This window comes from Doryrhamphus excisus, chromosome 19 (genome assembly GCF_030265055.1).
Source record: "Doryrhamphus excisus isolate RoL2022-K1 chromosome 19, RoL_Dexc_1.0, whole genome shotgun sequence".
NCBI lineage: Eukaryota > Metazoa > Chordata > Actinopteri > Syngnathiformes > Syngnathidae > Doryrhamphus > Doryrhamphus excisus.
In genome coordinates this window covers 13865001-13888680 of record NC_080484.1, presented here as the reverse complement: position 1 = coordinate 13888680, position 23680 = coordinate 13865001, and the positions used below count along the sequence as shown (strand labels likewise).

Sequence of the window (23680 nt, the reverse complement as noted above, 5' to 3'; positions counted from 1 at the left end):
CTTTAAACAAGAATACCTTCACACAGATATCATAATATCAATAAAATATTTCATAGAAAATTAGACCTTTTCCAACACTGTCAATATTGTTTTATATTTATGTGTCTCACATATTATCAAAAAACCACAACCTGTCCTACTACTACCACATTATGAAAGTAAAATGATTTTTTTCTTGTAAAGCCACAATTAAAAAAATACATTGTATTTCAAATGATTCAGGTAAAATAACAAAAACATAAATCTTGTCACAAATTTCGGATAAAACGACAACCGATATTTGACCATTCTTTCTACTGTGATCTCCTGAATGATCCCAAATGATTATTAAACATGCTACAACATTATGAAGGTAAAAAAGCTAAAAGAAAACCTTTTTTTCCTCTACAAAATGAATTTTATTGCACTATTGCTACTTCTTTGGACTGCATTCTGCTTAAGTTGGAACTTAAAAAACATCATTGCTGTATTTTTATGGCATTATTCACATAAAATAACAAAAAACATAAAAACATAAATGTTGTCTTAATGATTTTCTAAATAAATAAGAAATAATATTACCTTTTATTATGGTAATCTCCATGGAAGAAGATGGCTGTATGTTTTCTCAAGCTGTGAAAGTGTGAGGTGTTATAATACTTTTATATTGTAATACTTTTACATTACAACAATTTACATTGCATTGCATGGGTGGCTGGGATGAGGTTTGGTATCACTTCATTCTGGATGACGAGGTGGGACAACCACCGGCCTGACTCTTGTGTGGACCTAAAAGAAGACGCTACTTAAGCACACGTGTGGTGGTGGTTTGTTTCCATCAATCATCCATCGCTGTGATCAGTTGCAGGTCAAACTTTTTTTTTTTCCTTTTAATTGTGGAAATTGTTTTAATTCTGTAAAGCACTTTGTGTTGCATGTCTTTGCAGGAAAAGTGCTATACAAATAAAGTTGATTTGATTTGAAACTATGTATTTGTCTGCAGGAAGAGGCAGATCGTCACGTTGGCTGGAGCCATATTGTGTACAGGGTGTATGAAGCCGTGCCATAGGACGACCTATTGAAATGTCAATTAGTGCAACAAGAAGAAACGTTTCAAACAAACAATTCCTGCTTAAAAGCACTTGAACAAGCCCATGGGGTGGGTGGTGGGGGGGTGAAAATAGATATCAGCTGTGCACGGGCAGACGTGTGACTTTGTTTTGTTCCAAACACAAAGACATGAGTGAAAGTAGACCGGGGCAAAGAGAGCAACTGTCAACGAGCGGGATGCAGGCAATCTAGCGTCGGAAAAAAAACATTCTCAGCAATTTTGTTGGTGAGAACACCAGTGTAGGCCATTGTTATGCATAAGCATGTGTCCTACATTCCCAGAGAGGCAATGTCTATCACATATCAGCACGGCGGTGCATATATTATTCACCCGCACGGCCCAACAACAACAACAACACCACCACCGCGCCCGTGGAATCCCATTGAAAGCAGGCAGACAATGGCGTTTGTGTGCTGCTGGCAGACGGGGCCGTTGAGGGACCCGCTCGCCACTCCTTGTCCCGCTCCGCCACGCCAATGTCAGCTGTGGGCGATTCTCACAGATGACTTGGAGGATTACAGGATAATCTATGGGATGCACAGAGTGCTGCCTTTCACTGTCATGAAGCGACTGTACGTTGGTTGTATCATAATCATCATATCATCATAATACAGTACAATCATATTTCCCTTCCTCCGCCAACCACAGCATAAGCCATCTTGCCATTGCTATTTATCTTGCATTAGTACAGGCGCTGCTGTTTGTGTATCTCACCGTATTGCAGTTCGGCATATTGTAGTTGCTGCTAAAATACCCAGCATGCCTTGTGGAAACTCAAAATACATTGTAGTGTTGTGGTTTTGGCATGTCGGCCATATTTGTGAGGCGTGTTTTGGCAGGACTGGACATTTAGTCCTGTTGTCGTGAAATTGTGACAAAAAAGTGGAATTGTTACAAAAATGAAGTGGGAATAGTGGTGTGATGGCGGTTTTTGTATTTTTGTAATTCTATCACTTTATTATCAGAAAATCTGAGTCCAATGTCAGGATTTACACAGCACATGAAAGCGTAAGGTTTCAGCATGTCGGCCATGTTGGGTATGTGTGTTGCGGTAGTGCTCCTTATTTAGATATTCCTTGAATAATATTTGAACTATATTCTCTTCATTCTGTCACTTTATTTTTTGCAGAAACTGTTCAATCCTAAATTTGTTCAAGCAGGCATAATAAAATCGGAATAAAATGAAATGTAGCAAATGAACACATGTCAAGTGGAAATGCTACAAGCATCAAGTAGTAATGTTCTGAGATAAAAGTCATAAACGACATAAAAGTCGGAAGTCAGAAAGTTCGGAATAGGAGCACGATTGCATTTTTTTTATGTTACATCCATTTTTCCCCTAACACAATTAGGAATGGAACATTTTCCTCGCTGCTCCAGGCAGGCACTGCACATGTATGGTATTTATATAACAGAGAGATATCACACTAACCACGAGATATCACACAAGACCTTTGACTTGGAGAAAGACCCCCCACCATCAAAAGATCTTTGACTCCGAAAAAGACCCCCACCACAATCAAATACGAGTCATCTTTTTGTCTCCTGGTCCGAACAGTTCTATTACATTGTTTCTAATGGGCCGCTAACCAGACGCACGCTCCTCAATATGACCTTGACTTCATTCCAGGAAATAGAAGTCACAGATCAACAAAGCAAAGAAAGGCCAAACTGACCTTCTGCTATCACTTGCAGTCCCGCCTCTGCTACGACATTGCGTCACCATGGATACACTTTTGTTTGGATTGTTTAGCGCCGCTTATTCCAGTGCTTAATTAGCTTCCTTCCGATGAATGACTCTCAAGAGACAAAATGGTGCAGACTTTATTGACTCCGACATGAATAAAGTGGTTGATTGTGAACCAGATTAGCAATAAAAGCAATTGAGTCTTCTTTAAAGCTTAATCTGTTCTTTAATCTCATTCGGTCATCAGCAAGCGTGCACACGTAACTTCACACAGCGACGCTACGAGAATATTCAGCACTTGTGCACTGATTAACACATTAAGATGATTAAAGGGTGCAAGAACATCCGGCATATGTAAAATGTAAACAAATGCCATTAGTGAATTAGTGCTTTATACAAAGTTAATGGTGCCTTCTGGCGGGATTACATGACTGGCGGACTCTCAGCCAACAAAGCACTTCGGTCCTTGTGAAAAGTGACCATTAGCGGGGGACTAACCAAAATCTCCTTATAAAAGAGCAAAATAGAGATGACATGAATTTAATGGCCACAAAGTCACATCCATAAGCTCGGCAGCCAAACAGATGTTTGCTAAGTGGCGGCTTAGCTAAGCCAAGCAAATGCTCTTGTTTTTTTTTTTTTAATCAGTAGTGTCATCTTTTGAAACACTAATACACATAATTACATGTCCAAAGCACAATTTAGTCATTTATTCAGAACATAACCGCGAGCATCCATCCATTTTCTATACCGCTTATCCTCACCCGAAGGCACACAAATGATGCATAATGCTTCAAACTAAATAAAGCACTAAATAAGATGACAAAGTGACATATTTGACTTAGAAGGGTGTGATAAACATACAGTATACCGTACAGGAAAGACTACAGAAGATTAAAATATTGCGTATGTTGAGTCTTTTTTCACAGACACATGCAAGTAGTGTACATATATCATGATTCCTGGTGACTATTAACTCAGGAGGCGCGACCATGCAGGAGATTGGGTCCACCAGAAGGAGGTGACAATGCGAATTTGGAGAAAGGTACAATCAACACACTTTTTTTTAAATTTAACTCAGTCCCAAAACGATGCAGACATGTTTTCAAATGTCCCACAAATCGAAGCCAAACGATATTGTCGACATATTTGGAGACCAAATAATGTTATGATAATATAATAATCTAATAACTTTAATATGTCCTATTTCACTCTCTAAAGCTACATGTAATTTTCTCACAGGCAATTTGTACAGTCTTTGAAATGTTTGCAGCATTTCTTGAAATGCTGTCTTTTCAGGTGTATTAAAGAGCAGCATTTCTTTAACTTAACAACGGCTTTTAGTGGTTAGCATTCTGGACTTGGGAGCAAACGCCCTGGATTCGAATCTCCACTAGTAAGCATCATTGGTATTAGTCAGGAAGGGCATCCGGAATATAAAGTGCTCAAGCCAAAAAGTATGTGGATAAAAAGATCCGCTGTGGTGATTCCGAAATCAGGAAAAAGTCGGAAAAAAACAAACTTTTGCAACGGCTTCCTGTGAAGGCACCTCATTTTGGGCTGTTGTGTTGACTTTGTCCTTTTCCCTGCTAACTTCTGCTACGTTACCTTGCATTGCTCCTCACAGAGCTCCACTCTTTTTCTGCGTGTGTATGCTAGCGGCCCCGCCTATCCCCCCGCAGAGATAAAATATCTTTTGGCCGTTGTTCTGTGAGGCTGAAAGCAAAGTGTAGAGGCAAGAGTCGAGGAAAACAGACAGGCATGTACGTGGCGAGTGGAAGTATGATCACTTCATGGACATTTGTCATCTGATGACTTCATTGACTTATTGATTATCACAAGAACATTTTTTTCTGAATGAGAAACGTTGTCACATTTACGCCACTATATGTCACGCCACTATATGTCACGCCACTATATGTCACGCCACTATATGTCACGCTACTGTATGTCACGCCACTATATGTCACGCCACTATATGTCACGCCACTATGTCACGCCACTGTATGTCACGCCACTGTATGTCACGCCACTGTATGTCACGCCACTGTATGTCACGCCACTGTATGTCACGCCACTATATGTCACGCCACTATATGTCACGCCACTATATGTCACGCCACTATATGTCACGCCACTATATGTCACGCCACTATATGTCACGCCACTATATGTCACGCCACTATATGTCACGCCACTATTAACATTTCACCGTTCTTCTCACGTTAAGCTTTTATGTTGAAGTTTCATTATGTTTTTACAAGAAATTGCAGGCCCATAAAAAAAGAACCCGTGGGCCACACTTTGCTCGCCCTGTCAAGGTCAAAGGCAGACGTGCGGCGACCTCAACTGCCCAAGCCACCCTGTGCTGACTTACAATGCTGAGGTCAGGGGTCAAGGGGCCTCTTCTGGCCTCGGTACAGTGAAGAGAACATGAGGAAACAATTCGTCACAATTCAAGCCGAGCTGGTTTTGGGGGACGGGGGGTGTTGGAAATATTATCAACGGCGAGCCGGCCCGCTCGTTAAGTCCGTCTCGCGGGGGCAGATGGAGTCGTGGTACAGTAGAGCAGTTCACCGACAGATGCCCTCGCTCCCCGCCCCGCCCACCTGTTAGGAGCAGCCGCGAGCTCCCGGAGGCCAGCGTGTCTGTTTGCGGATGCGTGAGGGGAGGGGGGACGGTGGGTGATGCTGCCACGTGCTCCCCCCGAGGAGACCATCACACTGTACCGTGGGCTGGTGGCCGCGTGTGTGACGACGAGGACAGGTGTGTGTCGCAATGGGATCCCCGCCCCCCCCCGCAGCTAAAAGGAGGTTGCGTCGTGTTTTTACATGGATCCATCAAGCGTTTTCCAGGGAGCGGGAGGCGTGTGCCCCGGCCGCACCCCCGCAGCCGCCACACGCCCGGCCACCTGCTCTGGGATTAGAGAGCATGCGGATTACACACGTCACAATGGAGATACACAAACACAAATATATGCCCCCGTAGACCCGTGTGCACACACACGTTCATTCACACACACACACACACACAGACGCAGTGGATAGGCCTCGCCGCCGCTAATCACTTTGAGCATCTTCCGTGTTTCAGCCCACTTCCAAATAATGATGCTTTTCTCTTCTTAGTGAATGGCTGAGGTGGAGTGGCCAATACGTTCTGCTTCTTTCTGCTCTTTTTCAGTTGCATGGGCGATACTGCAAATGTTGCTTTTGACCTGATACCAAGAAAGGCAGGGCCACTATTATATATATATTATATTATATTTATATTGTATAAAGATATATATATATATTTATACACACTTTTTTTTAACTTTTCAGATTATTGCAATAATTAATGCAATTAATGCAATAATTTAATCTCCATTTGCCCATAATTTCCATCCATCTATACGGCTTATCTTCACTTGGGTCACTGTTTTTTTTTTTTTTTGCTGGAGCTTATCCCAGCTAGGTTTGGGGGAGAGGCGGGGTACACCCTGGACTGGTGGCCAGCCAATCACAGGGCACATATAGACAAACAACCATTCACACTCACATTCATACTTTTTTTTTTTTTTTACAATTTGGAGTGGCCAATGAAGCTAACATGTTTTTGGAATGTGGGAGGAGGCCAGAGTACCCGGGGAAAACATGCAAACTCCACACAGAGCAGAGATTCCAATCCAGGTCTTCCCATCTCCGGACTGTGTGGTCAGCATGCTAACCACTCACCACTGTGCAGCCCCACCCGTAATTTGTCGATCATAAAAAATATGTTCAACAAACATACTTGTCCCAATACTATAAAATCACATCAATTCATTTATTTGGCTCTGAAGCCATCTTGTCTTTGCAATATAACAAAAACAGTAAGAATAGCCTATATATGTAAAAAAATATTAGGTTTGCTGATGATACATTGCTTACATACACTGTGCCATACTCTACTGCATGCACTCTGCCGGCGCACCTTGTCACCCGACTCACAGAGCAACTGCCGTGCATCCTGAACTCCTGAAAAATCCATGCTGCTTTAACCAAATTCCCACCAAAATGTAAAGGCAGCCACTCTCCGCCCCTCCACAAACATCTACAGATTCCTAAGTGTACTTTCTGTCAAACTCTGCTTGCCATCAAACTAACACAAGTGGAATTCTAGCCTCATCTTGATGCCCCCATGATAGATGACAGACATATGATAGATCTTCCACTACTACAGTAAATGCCCCCCCCCCCCCCCCAAGCACCCATGGGGTTGCCGGGTTTGTTTTGCTAATGACCCCATCCCGTTGTGACCTCATTCAAGTTGTGCTCAGTAATTGGTGGCACACTGACACACAGTGGTGGTGGGGCGGGGAGGGAGTGTGGGGGAGGGTTGAGGGGGGTATTGAGGCTCATGTCGGGGGGGGGGCATCCCATTGTAAATATTCCTGGCTGACAAATAAGGTATTGTTATTGGTGATTAACGGCAATGAAACACAGTGTGTGTGTGTGTGTGAGTAAAAGAAAAAGGAGGACTAATAATAAGTTCCTATTTAATTCTATGTGTACTCATCTATACGCGCAGATGTCTGGGAGCCAGCAGGGTAGCAATGACTCACTGAAAATCTTGTTAAAAGGGACACGTGTCCCAACACTTTTGCCCGTATAGCGTCTCTTTCATGCACGGCAGAGCGCAAAATGAGACCCTTGAGATCTGCGCTTGTGGTTGACACGTGCTAAGCGGCTACATGTCCCTCGTGAGACGCCTGAGGTCATTTATGGCTTCTGATAATATGTCGACATGTCATTATTCAAATCAAGTGTGTGTGTGTGTGTGTGTGTGCGTGAATGGAAAAAACGCCTCCTGATAGTTATCAGCGTTGATTAACGTGTGTGCTATGTAATTACAACCACTTCCCTCTCATTAATCATTGATGCCTTTCTCAGTGAATTAGCATAAATGATGTTCCCTAGATGCTAGTTTTGTGTCATACAGCACTTGAGTCAGCATGTTGTCGTGGGAATTTTAGTCGCAAATGGCATGACAAGTGTTAACGTCAATACACAGACAAAAGGTGGCGAGAAGGTTAGAAGTCGATGTACGTTAGAAGTACATATTTCGTTCTGATTTAGGGCTCAAGTGTTTCATAGTGATCATCTTTTTTTCAAGTGACAGCAAAAACGTGTATACTTTTGACTGCACTGAATACACACAACAAGCTGTGAAATCGAGATGAACAAACTAGCGATGTAACCTGTGCTCCTTATGGTACGGATTAACCTGCCGTTTTGCTACAGGGAACGGGTGCGAGTCGGGTTCCCCAACCCAAAGTAGCATCAGGTTTCAACAGATGAATGGAAAACCGGGTAAATTCCAAGACCAGAAAAATATCACTCACATCCGCCCTTCACCCACAAACCAGCCGACCCATGCTGGTTGGAGCATATTCAATACGGACCTAGGAACCTTCGGCAAGCACTTGTTTCTAATAGGATAGGAAAAAAAATAATTGTACTTGTATTTTATAATTATATTGTGCATGTAAAAAAATGTTGGATTTGTTGGAGTTTCAGTTTTGGTCTGAACTTTTGAGTAGAGAGAAGAGTAAATAACAGCGACATTCAAATTGTGACCCATGGAGAGTTATTGTTAACATCCATTGGAATTTCCCAGTAATCAAACTTTTTTGTACACAGTGACAGGCTCCTTCTATTACAATTGTTTTTTTTTTCATTGGATGGCAGTTCAAAGCCCCCCCACTCATCCCACTATCAGAGGGGACGGGGTTTGCTTTCCAGCAAGCGTTGAAGGTGGCGAGCGAGGGTATTATGGCGGCGAGGAGGGACGGGAGAGAAGAGGGGCAGGCGGGGTATTATGAGGGAGCGGGATGAGAGCAGTGAAGGCATTTGGAGTCTTTATTCGCCTTCCTAAGCCACGAGCTCGGCTCCCAATCCGATTGGTCGATAGGGCCAGCCATGTAAATGAAATGCAAAGCAGAGAGAGACCCTGACTTCCCTTTGCCAATCTGGAGAGGCCTTTTCTCTCTGCCTCCGCCGACGGCTTCATTCTTTTATCAGCCTGTCTTTCTTCCTCGGTATCACGCAGTCTGCAGCCTCTGATTCTTGCTCTCGCTCGCTGAAAGATAACAATTTGCCTTTCCCCCTCTTAGAGCTGATCTCTGCACTTCTCTTCTAATGTTCAGCACCAAGGATTTCATGGGAAACATTCTACCCTCACTGCTATGCCGGAACCAGCTTAAGTCCGCCCCGTCCACGTAGACCCGACGCTTTGGTTTATCGTGGTTAATTAGTTCCAGACCCGACTGTGATGACTGAATTTCCGTGACATAGGATTCCTGATTTAGAAATGCAATATTTTGGTAGTTAGAGCATAGAAAAACTGTTTACGGCCATCTAAAAATGCTTCTTAACATGATTAGAGCCCTCCAGACATGAAATAACACCCCTATCATCACCTTTACACTCAAATTACCCATTATAGCAGACATAATCAGGGAAAATAAAACCTACTAGGCATATAAAACCTGTTTACAACCTTCTAAATACGCTATTTAACATGATTAGAGCCCTCCAGACATGACATAACACCCCATCATCACCTTTACACTCCAATTACCCAATATAGTAGACATCATCGGGGAAAATAAGACTTACTATACATATAAAATCAGTTTACAATCTTATAAATACAGTATTTAACATGATTAGAGCCCACTAGACATGAAATAGCACCCCTATCATCACCTTTACACTCCAATTACCCAATATAGTAGACATAATCGGGGAAAATAAGACTTACTATACATATAAAATCAGTTTACAACCTTCTAAATACGGTATTTAACATGACTAGAGCCCTCTAGACATGAAATAACACCCCTATCATCACCTTTACACTCCAATTACCCAATATAGTAAACATAATCAGGAAAAATAAGACCTACTAGGTATATAAAACCTGATTAAAACTTTCTAAATACACTTTTTAACAAGATTAGAGCCTTCTAGACATGAAATAACACCCCTATAGTCACCTTTATATGCCTATTACCCAATATAGTAGAGATAATCAGAGGCAGTAAGGCTCGTGCTTGTGTGTTGCTGTAAATGTGCTCCAGTCCAGAGGGCGGACAGGAAGTGACGTCGGAGGTTGAAAGTTGAGTTTTTATCTTGGCCACAGTAGCCTGTGTTAGGGATTGGCCAGATCATTCAAAGCTGCAATAAAAGCCGGGTCTGGTGCTTGTGTCTCACCCAAGATTACAGTAACATTACTGGCACATAGTGACACCTAGTGACCAGTGCGGAATACTATGGAATACTACTAAATGAGTAGTAAACTAACTAAACTATATTACTTGGAATGCTCAACAGCATGATTTATTCATTGATATATTTCTTTACAAGGGTGATGGCAGGAAGCGTGAAATTCAAAGGAATGACAGTATTTAGTATTTATTAGGACAGTACACTTGATGGCAGTTAAAAGTGCGAATAAAGATATGATGGGATAGTTTGACTCTGTAACAGACGATGATTGTATTGGACTTTTTAAGCTCCAGCCATAAATAAAACACCAATTCCTGATCACATTCCCTCCTCCACCCGTGCACAAGAAGGTTCTGCTGACACTAAACTCTTCCCGGGGGGTCGTGTAGCAGTAATGGGGGCTGGGGGGTCTAGCTGTATAAAACCCTGCTTGCTGAGAGATTTAGGCTGCAGTTTATTTATTTTATTTAGGAGTCTAATCAGCTCCTTTTTTGACTGACAGGGTAGGAGTAGGGAGTGGCGGCCATTTTTAAGTGCAGACAAATGCAACAATCTGTCCCAGATTAAAAGATGCCCGCCCTCCACCGCTGTAATCCCCACAGCGCCGCCAAATTGGTATTTCCTCCGCTTCCTCCGCTGAGCTGGCCTCAATGTGAAAGGATTGGACCAAAGCGCTTTGATGTGGATGCAGCGGACTGAACACTCCCGTTCCGTTTGTGCCACGCTCAATCAAGAGGCCTGAAATGGGTACTAACTTTTAACACGTTTTAAAAATTTTACACAAAAAAATGTATTTCATTAAAAATACTTCACATTAGAATATATTTTATATTTTGGGGGGGAACAGAAATGTAGAAAATGATATTTCACCAAAAGGTGGTACATTTTGAATACATTTCTCAATTCCTGCAAATGTATTCTAATTCATTCCAGTCAATTCTGCTACATTCCACTTCATTTTTGCCATATCTAACTATGTTTTTACTTACTAAAGATTTGAAAGAGCAGTAAACCTCAGCATTGAGGAAGAACAGGGCAAGGATGAGGACAAGATACAAAGAGAAGGGGACAGGTGGTCAGCAGCTTCACCAGGCAACACCGCCCCCTGCTGTTTGTACAGAGCAGAGGTGGCACCTTATTGGCTGCTGATGTGTATGAATATGACCATAACCTTGTGATATTATTATACATGCAGCGCACGGTGGACCAGTGGTTAGCAGGTAGGCCACACAGACCTCGGTTGGAATCTCCATAAAACATCCAATGTTGTCCATAGGTATGAATGTGGGTGGGAATGGCTGTTTGTCTATATGTGCCCTGTGATTGGCTGGACCAGTCCAGGGTGTACCCCGCCTCTCGCCTGAAGACAGCTGGGATAGGCTCCAGCACCCCCGCGACCCTCGTGAGACTAACGGTAGAAAATGAATGAATGAAGAAATATAAGAGATAGAAAACCACCTTCTAAATCTGGGTTTTAACATGATTAGAGCCCCCTGGACATGGACTAGCACCCCTATAGTCACATTTATACCCCTATTACAGTTCACAATGTCACGGTTTGATTACCGCTGCCTCACAGCGTCATGGTGTTTGAGAAATGAATGATGGATGATTGCTATTGGACGGTAAACTAATGTCTAGTATTGCCCAAACAACAACTCCACACGGTTCTACCTCAACACAAGGTGCACGTCTCCTCATGATGGCTCATGTGGAGGAAGTTACACAACAGCATATCATAACACACACACACACACACACACACACACACACCCTTCATCATCCTCTCCTGCCATGACCCCCCCTCCAAAACACACCCCTGCGCGTGCGGCCCTGCCAAGCTGACAGCTCCAAGCCCCGTGGAGAATGAGTCTGGCTTGCATTACAATCGTGCGGGACAGATTCCATTAGCGCTATCTGAAATTGAGCGTCAGAGAGCGGCAGGCGGGCGGGCGGGCGGTGGCGGCGGCAGGCGTGCGCTCTTATCAGGAAGCGCGGCGAGGGTGCGCTCTGATGCCGACGTCACTAATCCAGCCGGCCCGGGATTGAACACGAGCACACACACACACACACACAAACGCTCACACTTGTCGCATGAGAGAAAACAAGCTAACAAATAAGATGTTTGTTTTTGTTTTTTTTAAAAGCTTGGAAATGCCAGAGGTCACGCGTGTGCTGAGGCTAGTAGCTAGTCGCTAGTAGCTAGCCGCTGTGGTGTGGCCAGGTGTCACTACGCCAGGGTGTAACAATGTTCCTAAGAAGAATAATAACAATGTTCTTCATATGCAGCTGACGTGATGGACATGGAGCCTTGCTGGCTTTTTGGAACGGGGGCTCACAATCAAGGCCTCTCATTGCCTCCTTCTTGTCTGAGCGCATGCTTCTGATTGCAGAAACTGCAGAGGAACAGCCCCCATTTTTGTTATCAAGCGCTTCCTACTGATAGAGGTAAACCCGCCCCCTAAAGACAGGGTCGTGTCGTGTGACGTTGCTGTGTGAGAGGTAGACCCGCCCCCCAAAGACAGGGCCGTGTCAGTGTGTGACATTGCTGTGTGTTGGATGTTCCATGGAAGTGTGAGCTTCATCTCTATGGAGTGGGATCTTTTGCATGAGATCGCTCCATTTTAAAAGAGAGCTTTGATGTCGTCCCTGCATGGTTGGCTTGCCGCCTCTTATTCGCCGCTTTAATTTGCTTTGCAGAACCCCCCCCTGTCATCACCACTCCACCCCTACATACACACTCTCTGGCCCAGCGATAAGGTGTAATGAGAAATGTTTTCAAAACGACGGCCATAGAGAAGAATGAACCCACCCCCCCGCACAATTCTGACTTATTTTCAAAGCCTGGATGGGTAGCGGCGAAGACTTGCATCAGCCCCCCTTTTCCCCCCACCCTCCCCAAACAGCATCCACGGGGAAATAGCAACTTCATTAGCTGTCATTTACAGGGATTAATAGCGCTGCCTCCCCAGGCCTGTCATTGGTCACACTGAGAGGAAAATGAGGAAGCTGACAAGTGGGAAGCAGAGGAAGAAGAGCTCGCTTTGGGAAAAAACAAGCAAAAGACCAGCAATATGCAAAAGTGCATGACGGTAGACTACAACAATGTATACCACACCGCATCTTCTGCATTTTTCTCATGTGTTTATAATTTACAGTAAAACCTAAAAAAAAACGTCATTATATGAAACATTCTAAATACGGAATGGGCCTGGAAGACATCAAAATACAAAGTGGCGCTCCGAAAAGTACAGTCCTCACAGAATTCATTTGGTAGCATCACGTGAAGGCTTTGTTGCGCCCTCCCATTGGTTATCTCCGTTACCTCCCAGAGTGCTCAGCAATGCAACGTCATGGCCTTTCATTTTCCTGCTGTGAATTTGGAGGGAAAATAACCATGGGTCCTGACACAGTCAAGCAATTTTTTTCAAGTATAAACATATAAGTAAAAGTTAGGTAAATGTATGTATGATTTATGCAGTCTAAACTATGTACTCCTCCGCCTATTTTCTTATTGTTTTGAACATTTGTGTATATGTCAATGATGACGTTGTCATTTAAGAACAGTATTCATATTTGGCTTGACTGTTGGGCTGGAAGGGATGATGCCATTTATAGGCTAAATCTTGTCTCATAATAAAAATAATCATAATAAGATACGAAAGCCCCTGCATAACAAATGAATGTTGTATCTCGAAGTACCAGTGTCATTTGTGTCAACTACAATTACATCACATCCTGGTATCGTTCTCTTCTGCTTAGGGATATCATAGTATTTTCATGCAAAAAAAAAATTGCAAAAACTACATTTTTTTGAGTTATGGGACTTTTCACATTTCATTTGTACACAAACAAACGCATCAAAGTCCCACGTTGATATTTCACAACCATAACAGACATTTTAATTAAGTAAACATTTGGAATTTAAACTGCATTTGTATTTATTTATTTATTTATTTTCAAAGAAACTAAAAGATATTGGCTGGAGAGGACTTTAAAGTAGGGGTGCCCAAACCTGCCCAGCGGGGGGCCGCATATGGAAAAGTCAATGGATTTTTTTTCATTTGTAAAAGGAAAACACTACACCCCCATTGTTGTTGGTGTTTTTTTTTGGGGGGGGGGGGGGCACTTCTCCAAAGTGTGCAGGCCAATTAAAAAAAAAAAAAAAAAAAAGAGGTTATGAGTCGCACCTTGGACACAGCTGGATGAGGCTTCCTGCGTTTTATTATTTTTTTCTGTAAATGTATAGATGAATTAATTAAATTAAGTCATTCCCCATGCATGTATTTCTATGCTGATTTTTTTCCATGCAATTCATAGAGAGAACACGACTGTTTTGTGTTTGATTTTATTTTTCAGGAGTGTGTTTATATATCTCATTTCATGTATGTGTCATTTTTATATCTCATATAGGGATTAAAACATGTATTACTTGGGTTAGGTTGACCTATTCATTAAAAATATGACAGGCGACAGTACAACACAGTGACATACAGTAGCTTGTGGAAAATGCAACTAAAGACCAGACTAACAGACAAAAACCGATGCATATGATTAGCATGGCCTCACCTGAATGCTGCTGCAGACATATATGTACTTTATATGAAGCAGGGGGTCATCCAGTCACTTCCGGGGTGGGCCGTCCCCCCTCGAACAGGACGACACAAGATAGTCTGCCACATCGCCTCCCTAAAAGCATAAGACAGCATTATAAAATCCATAGATATATTAGCACACGCTGCAATGGCCTTATTACATGTCTGCAAGTCAAGCCATAAAAAAAGAATAAAGAGCATAGCCCCCGACGCTGTAGCTTTAATTGGATTTGTAAACGATGTGGCTCAATGAACACTTTTTGCAGCCCTTTGACGTAGTGGAATGTTTAGCGAGGTAAAGGAGAAAAAAAAGAAGTCTTCAAAGTTAATTAATAGTCTGTCCCAGCTTAATTAAAGTTTCCTGTGTGCAAGTACAAGTCGAGTCCCCTTGACGGTCTCACACAAACACACACTATTCCCATTGAGGGTTTCACATTAATTAGCCAGGATCAAAAGGCGCAAATCCCTCCGCTGAGAATAGATGAGCTATTCTTGAAATCCTGCCTCCATCTTCAGTGCACATACTCACCCATCCTGACTAAAAATAAAAAACCTTTTCTTTATAAATTCCACCGGCAGTAAGCAAATTAAGTCGACTTGAACAACGCTTGTATGTGCAGCCTGGTTGTGACTGCTACCACAATGTGATATAAATTGGTAATACCTGAATAATATTTGTAGGCATATCTTGACAGCTAGCCGTTAGCCAGCTACTTCGCTAAACAACAGAAAATATCCATAGGAAAAATTTGTCCCATTTTAAAAACACAGACACAAAATATTTCCACAGGTGTTTTGTTTACATTTCACAAAATCGGTCCCAGTCACTCTTGAGATATTGACTTACTTCCGGGGTTTCTTCCCGCGCAGTCGCAAAGGATTTTGGGTACGCTGGATGACCTTACATAAAGTCGAGTTTTTCTTTTTCGTTTTTGTTTTTTGAAACAATAAAAAAGAGTGATACATTCAAGACACGTATACAGCAATTACAATAAGTCATATCACAACAATAAAAACGCCATTTAAAAAATACGTACGTCTTCTTTCCTGGGCTAGCTACCTAACAGGTGAACGTTAGTGCTTCCTATCGCCTAAACACCCGAATGACAGCTTTTCAACATAGTGCGATTTCCTTTCCGATCAGATACTGATCTGAATCAGATCTGATACTGAATAAAATGACTACTCTGTTCAAATTCATCTAACGTGTCTGTTAAATTGTATTATTAATTCAAAAGAATGAATTATCAATTTCGGTCATTTATTTTACACCTTGAATATATTGATGATTTACAATAGAGCCAAACAGGACAAAAATAATGTAAAATTAAATAATGTAATAATAATAATAATGTAAAAATTATTTAAACGATAAAAATCAAACTAAGTAAAATAAAAGCATTAAAATAACTGCTTAATTCTACACAACGGTCATCGTTTGAACAGACAAACATGATCTCAAATGTCTCAAAGTATCGAAAGTATGAACATTTTCACTAGAGAATTGACTTTCGAAGCTGAAGATCTGGTATCGATATTTCAGTATCAATCCGCACATCACTATTTCAAGAGATTGAAGGTATAGCTGAATGTTAAAAAAAAAAGGTGCACATTTGAAAACATATTTCCATATTAATGAGGAATACATCATGGCTATGTTAGGAACAATACAACTTTGTTTTTAAACATACTAGCCTGCAATTGAAATCAATGCAAAACAAACAAAAAAAACTATCAAACAAGGGTTTATGCTAAACCTCTAAAGCAGATTGCATGTTGCCTTTAGCCCTGAAATTGTCTTTAAAAGCCTTTAGAAGAAAGCGACACACTTGCTGGTTCTTATTTATTGCTCGTATAGCAATCATCCTCTGCAACTCGACTTGCTAGACAAAAACCTGAGTTTCTTAATTTTTAATTTGCTATTTTCTAGCCAAACGTTTAAAAATGTGCGGCTCCTTATCACATTTGCGTGGTGATGCATTAGAAACTGCCAAAATGGCTCTTTACAAGAGGTGATGCAATTTGAAGTAACCTCCTCCTCCTCAGCATCAGCATCCGTCCTGTGGTGGAAGAGCGCCCTCTGTTGGCGGCATCATTTCATTTTTGAGCCACTTTAACTTGAAAGACTCGAGAAAAGCTCTAGAAACCAAAAAAATCACAGAAAAGGAGATCAGAGGGGCACTTTCCCACAAGTTTATTGACATGTGTATAGCGATTGTCTGTGCACCGTTCAGGTTACAGAGGATTATGATGATAAAATCATATCAAACCGCTGTACAAAATAACACAGGTTGTTATTCAAATGCATAATTCACTATGCCGGGTGGTGTAAGGACTGACTCACTGACCTACCCAGATGAGCTCAATAACGACAAGAAAAAACATCTGAACAAAGCATATTTTAAAAGTAGATAATGCTGTATGTGGCTCGTAAAGACACTAAAATGTGAAAACTAAAGAGTTGAAATTGTGTACAGACAGCTATAAAGGTAAGAAAATAATAATTAATGAGGTCAAACAAGTAAAAAGAGGTGCTGCACCAGTTCTTCCATCCACATGCCAATATGTTCTATTTTGTTGTTTGGCAGGTGTGGTAAAGTTTTATCCTTTACAACATTAACGCTGCCATCAAGTATACCACAGAGTATTAGGGCCACATTGAAAACAAAGAAAAATCCAAGATTAAGAGGATAAAGTGGTAGATTTATGAGAGTAAAGTCTGACATTTAGGAGAATAAAGTCCTATATTTAGGGGAAAAAACTGTTCTGGGTCAGGAAGGTGGAAGTGAGAAGGGCTAGCCAAGCTAATCTAAATGTTTTGCTGCCACATTATAAATAAAAGCTTGCCTCAAGCAAGAGGAAAGTTCTCTTCCTTCCTTAAGAAGGATGCTCTACATAGGACTCCATGACACTTTATTCTCCTAATGCTCCCACTTGATTTCTCCTAAACTATGGACTTTATTCTTGAAAAGATCCTAATCCTGCGCAGTAGCTATACAGCTTCTCCCACAGCAGATGCTGTAAATGCTGTCATGTTTCATGCGTTGTAGAAATGACTCATCCTGAGCTCCAAGAAACACAATGAACATCCACCGCGAGGGAGTCTGAAGACATCAAAGAAGTGTGAATGGCACTGTAACTAAAATATTGTTGAGTGAGGAATGGGCAAACATACAGTCAATAACATGTGCTAACGTAATTCTGCAGCAGCATTGGTGGTAAATATTAGCATTACAGTACAAAGTGGCTCTGTCAAGTATGAGGATTTTTCCTTTTTTTTTTTTTCCCATGAGATTTTGCACGTTTAACAGCCGAAGACTGGGAAGACATCATCAAACACTGTGAATTAAAAAGGTCAGGAGAGAAAGAGTGTGTGTTTGTGTGTGTGTGTGTGTGTGTGTGTGCATGCAAGCGAGACACGAGTGAGCGTGTAGACTATCCACTCCACATCTTCCATCCATGAGCTAATTCTTTTGACAGGCGACAGTTATAAAAATAGCATGACAATATAGAGAGCGTTGAATATGAGCACCAGGGAGAGGCTGGGACACACACAGCCGGCGTGGTTGGCTACATTCATTGTTCTACGGGAGCACTGTGTCTACATACTAAGTGTTGTGTCGTGTCGTGTGTGTGGCGGACACAGTGTTGGCAACGTTTTTTTTTTGTTTCCGCACACTAACGGGCTCTCCTGACATCCCCGGAGCATACTCAACAACTTTCACTGAGTTCAACAACTACATCAGTTAGAAAAATACTCTTTTTAAACACCGAACACCCTCACTCCACGTTTCCTAACAAAATACTTTTTTTTGGACACATACATCATACACGCTAAAAAAAAAAAAACAATAAAACAAAGGTTACTGTTGAGGTTACGCAAGGTCAAACCTTTGGACACGTTGACACAACCTGTAGGACCCTGTCAGCGTCCGAGCACGGCAACCAGGAGTGTGTGAGCGCACCGCCGCCTCCTAGTCACGTTTACCACAGACGGCTAACGCTTTGGTTCCATCAAAGGGTCGTCAACATCTCAACACACTTCTGGTTGATCCCCCCCTTACCCAAAAAAATGCTACAGACATGTTTGAGGTGACCGTCGCTGGCCTTCAAAGCCAGCGTACGTTCTTAGCTTATCAATACGAGAGAGTTATTGCTGTTATTCCAGGGAGTTGTGAGAAGTGGGTCTTACCGAGTTTCTGGAGCCCCCAGCCCTCGTTTGCACTCCTCCTACTTGATGATGGACTTGGGATCTGGCTGCCAGACAGGCGAGGTGTCAACATACGGTAGATCCCCGCTATTCACGAGGGTTACGTTGTGAAGTGTATGTAATACGTTCAGAGCGATAATGGAAGATGATGGCTGGAACGGACGAAATGGGGGTCACGGTCTAGCCTTGAGACTGGGCGTCAGCTAGCGCTACAAACCGCAAAGGATGTGGGGCCACCTACATCTGCTGAAGTAGCTGGTGGTGCTACGTGGCTGCACTGCTCTGCAGGCTGCTTCTGCAGCCACGCAGGCGTTGCTATTTTGTAACTATTATTATGCTGTATGCTCCGTTATCATTATTTATAAATGATCATCTACTTAGGGCAACAATGTGTTTTCTGCCCCAAAACAATGGCCTATTTTCAGAAGAATATGAAGGTTTTCTTGCAAAAATATCAAGTTTTTACCATAAATCTGCAAATAGCGGGGATCCACAGTATTTGTACTGTCATGGAATGAAAATAGGCGGTCTAAGATGACATCCAGATGAAAAATCAATGGGCGTATTAATCTCTCTGTCACGTTTCATCTCCAGATCGTGCATCCATCAACAAGCCCTGAAGGAGGAATAAGGCCAGGAGCTGCATACGCTACGGAAGTGGAAGTGCGTTTGTCGATGGGAGAGGGAAGGATCCGTCATTTGTTCATAGTGTTGTGGTTGCTTTAGTCGATGGGGCCCTGGAAGATGAGCCGCGTCCATCCCGGTGTGTTGAGGGCAGAGGAGCAGAAGGGACACACAGGCCTGAAGGCGTGCGTCCCGTGAGGCAGCGGCGTGTCGGCCCAGTACCTGGTTGTCCTCTCCGAGCAGACGTGGCCGCATGGCACGAAAGCGTACGTGGGGGCACCTACGTCCACGTACACGGCCGGCTCGCAGCCCAGCCACAGAGGCACGTAGGGGCCCACACTGCGGCATAGCGGGCACTCTCGCCGCACGGCGGAGCCGTCGCCCTCGCCGGGCTCCTCCTCACCCTCGGATCTCTGGCCCCAGTCGTGGCGTCCGTGGACGTGGCCGCAGGTGAGGTAGACCCAAGGCTGGCGTTCTTCAAGGCTAAAATTAATGTCATGTTTTAATGCTTTTCTTGTACGTTGCACTTTTGGGGGGAATTTTGCCCCATCATTCCCAATTCTTAAGTGAAAAATGAACACATATTTCTTTCCCTTTTCTGTGCAGTCTAGCGCCACAAAACGAGTTCATATAAGCTAGCTACCACCGGACTATTTTGACGCTAAAGCCCTCACAAAAACGGCAACAATGTTCAATTTCCATAACGACGTGTGTATTAACCAAGCCACAGCCATATTGTTATTGTAGCAGCTAACATGAAAAACTATATTTATCTGGCGGACTAACAGGATGCCTCGCTAAAGGCTAGTCTCAGCGTCATCCACAGACGACATAGGAAGTGTTGTCGCTGTATCTACAGTGTGCTGCTGATGTTGACAGAACTAGCATACTCTAAGTATCGGTGCACCAAGGAAATAAGTTTGGGTAGTGTTTTAAATCATCCAAATAGGGCAAGATGCTGCAATTATTACACGTTGTCATCAGTGTATCAGTATCATACGTGTTAATGCATGATCACAGCATGGATATCATTGTTAGAGGGTTTTTACAGGGCTTCATAGTTCAAATAGTGTCCCAATCACATGCATTGTTAGTAAGCTCATATAAACTCTTGTGTTGTCATAAACAGAAAAGGGAAATAAATGTGTGCTCTTGTTTGGATTGTGAATGATGGGCAAAATTCCCCAAAAAGTGCAGTTCCCCTTTAAAAAAGTTACTTTTGAGTCACCCTGTATTCTCTGATACCAAATGATGGCTGACACGTGGGGTGGCGTACCTGTGGCTACGGGGCAGGCTGGGGAAGGCCAGAGTGCTGAGGCCGACAGGACACTGAGGCCGAGAGGCGTTCAACTCCTGGCGAAGCGCCTCCAGGTGGCGAAGGGTGGGAGCACGCATGAGGCCCTCGCCAGTGCGCCACAGCAGGGTGGCGCCGCACAGATCCACCAGCGAGCCGTCCCGTAGCGCGCTGCTCTCCCCTTCCGCCTGCAGGAGGCAACCCACACACTTAATGACAATTAAGAATACTTAGGGATGCAGAATAATCATCAGTTATGACATCATACCAATAAATCAGATAGCATTAAAAAATAGAACAGATAAAAAAAATGCTCCAATGAGGCAGGCAGTGCGAGTGAGCAAATCAAGCACTCCTTTCCCCCCTCCTGCCTGTGACATTCCCACCCGTTATCGATACCAATCAGTTTGAAAAAAGACATCATACATTTCTGATAATAAAAAAAACGAAAAAATGACATTAACAGATTTTTGAAAGTCACGACTCACGAGTTTGCCTCTGCTGGGTCCAGAGCGAGTCTCCCTCAAGGCGTAGACGTCGCCGCAGACCGAGATCTCCCGCCACAGACCCTGCTTGGGATCCTCCGGGAAACCCTCCGGATGCATGACCAGGACGCCGTTGGTGGTCAGGCCGTCCATGTGTCCATCGGGGTTCTTCCACTTGGTGGCCTTCTCCTAAGGCGGCACATTATTGTTACTACTTCCTGTCGGGGAGCCCCTAAAGAGGTGCTGACACTAAAAGTGTGAACAAACCCCCAAGAAGATGTTTTTGGAGGAGTCGAAGCCAGCAGCGTAGATGCGCGCTGTGTACGGTGGGTGGCGTTCACACACCACCCTGCAGGCAAAACGTGAGATGGTACTGGGGGCGATGGAGGGGTCCTCTCCCTCCTTGGCCCCCCCGGACGTGTCCGTCACCACAAAGTCAATGGGACTTTCTGTAGAGCGTCCAATCTGTTGGATATGAGTAGACATGAGTCAAGCAGGTGGTGTATGATTTTCACAATACAATATGGAGAAGTGCACTACCTGGAACATGTCAGTGTTGTTGTCATGGCAATACTCCACCACCACTGTCTGGTTGCGGGACAGCGTGAAAGAGATGCTGTGCTGCCCCCTGCTGTGCACAGCCTGCAGTGCAAGCAAGCAGTGGGAGATGATGAAGTAGCAGCATGGGATTATTTCTCAAATAGCTCATATTGTTGGATTCACATTAATATTAATATTGCCAATGACTTGTTTTCTTTTTAGTAACAATGAATAGAAAAAGACTGCCAACATAAAGTGCTCTGACGTAGTCTGATAGAAGTCTTTTTTATTTTGAAATAAAGATATATTTTTGATCATCTTCTTTCCTGGTATACACAAATATTAACTATTATGTAATAGAATTGATCTTTTTGTCATTGAGCTTCTTCCTCTTAATCATATTGTGCTGTGAAGTAGAGTATATACTGTGATGTATTGATGCAGCGTAGTGTATTGTGTTTTTAAAGAGACGGCATGAATGAGCTTTATTTTTAAATAAGAATAAATGTGTTGGCTGCCACCTCCAGAAAGTGGGTCACCACTTAATGACCATGAGAAAATGACAACAGCATTCTACTCTGCCTTTTTTTTTTTAGTCACGTACCCCCCGGGGAATAGTTTTTTCTGTCAAGTACCCCTGGCCAGACAAAAGTATTTTTCTCTTGTAAAAAAAAAATGACGAACGATTACTTCAATCCAAGTGTAAAAAATCCCAAATTAAATACAAATGTATGTATAACCTGGATTCTATTTTACATTCTCTCCTAGTTAGAATAAACATAGCATAGAAGTCCCATGTCTATTATGTTATGTCTACTATATTGGGTAATACAAGTCTAAAGGTGACTATAGGGGTGTTACTTCATGTCTAGAGGTATCTATGTTTGTTAAAACAACATATTTAGAAGGTGTTAGGGTTTACTAATGACAGTGAGGTGTGGAAGCAATGAAGTGGGATAAAGGAGGGAAGAAGTACTATGTACTGGAGAAGCATCCTTAGAATATAGGATACTTACCTTGCTGTCCTGTGGCGTGTTGAGGATGTGCACGGCACTGGGCTTGACGCCGTTGGCCTTGGCCCGTCGGTACAAGGCGAAGCGGCTCTTTCTGCGTCCACGGTCGCCGCTGGGAAGAGAGCCATTGTACCTGGCGAGGGACAGCAAGGGATGACGAGCATCTACAAGCATGCGCCCACAATCTGACCTCTGCATTTGAGTGGAGTGAACACTACACTACACTATGTGATGGTGTCCCAGCAAAGTGATGAACTGCAGCGGCTATAAAAAGCTCGGCTGCCTTTGTGCGTTTGTACGGCGAGCTCTTTAGAACGCCATCAAAAGATCCACTAGCAAGATCAAATGAGCTCAACCTCAATGAGGAGACATCTACACTGAGCAGGACAAACGTGGACGACAAAAGAGAGCAGAGGAAACGTGTCGCCGAGGCCTGACGTGACGTGACGTTGTTGTGTTCCGGCGACAGCTCTTGTGACGAAGACATGGGCGCCACAGGAAGCCGGCATGTGACTGATAAGAGCCGCAATCCTCCCTAAAAGTCACAGACGGGATTTTCCTGGAAAAGGTCACTTTGTCCGCTGACCGAAAAGGCCGTAACATTCGGACAAAGATGGAGTTGTAAAATACACACCAGGCCTGACATTTATGAGATAATTACAGGAAGTGAGATATCAGCCATTAAAAGGCTCCACCAGTCAACATCCTGGACTAAGCTACTCCTTCAGAAGCGTCTCATCATAAATACATATATTTCACTCCATATTCCTCTTTATTTTAGCGTCAGCGCCCACCTCGCTCACCCTTTCAAAATTATGAGAAATCTGCCTTATATGATGGCCAGCCTCCTTTTCTACTGCCACAGACAGAAGATAATATCAATAGAAGGAGA

At 43.1% G+C, this 23680-nt stretch overlaps 1 protein-coding gene and 1 long non-coding RNA gene across 2 annotated transcripts in view; both read right to left on the bottom strand.

The window, feature by feature from the left end:
• Positions 1 to 466: 466 nt before the first annotated feature.
• LOC131107556 (uncharacterized) lies at positions 467 to 15434 on the bottom strand. Its single transcript, XR_009120272.1, has 4 exons — positions 15287 to 15434; positions 14597 to 14716; positions 677 to 768; positions 467 to 612 (listed from the first exon to the last, which is right to left on the bottom strand). It is a non-coding gene; the product is annotated as an uncharacterized LOC131107556 (long non-coding RNA).
• A 1358-nt stretch (positions 15435 to 16792) lies between these two features.
• LOC131107439 (E3 ubiquitin-protein ligase pellino homolog 2) overlaps positions 16793 to 23680 on the bottom strand; it is a 10143-nt gene continuing 3255 nt past the window's right edge. Inside the window, exons 2-7 of the mRNA XM_058057482.1 lie at positions 22792 to 22921; positions 21776 to 21877; positions 21503 to 21700; positions 21239 to 21424; positions 20733 to 20938; positions 16793 to 19939 (exon numbers count right to left, since the gene is read on the bottom strand). Coding sequence (XP_057913465.1) covers positions 19555 to 19939; positions 20733 to 20938; positions 21239 to 21424; positions 21503 to 21700; positions 21776 to 21877; positions 22792 to 22921 — 1207 coding nt within the window. The 3' untranslated portion in view covers positions 16793 to 19554. The remainder of the gene's footprint in view (positions 19940 to 20732; positions 20939 to 21238; positions 21425 to 21502; positions 21701 to 21775; positions 21878 to 22791; positions 22922 to 23680) is intronic.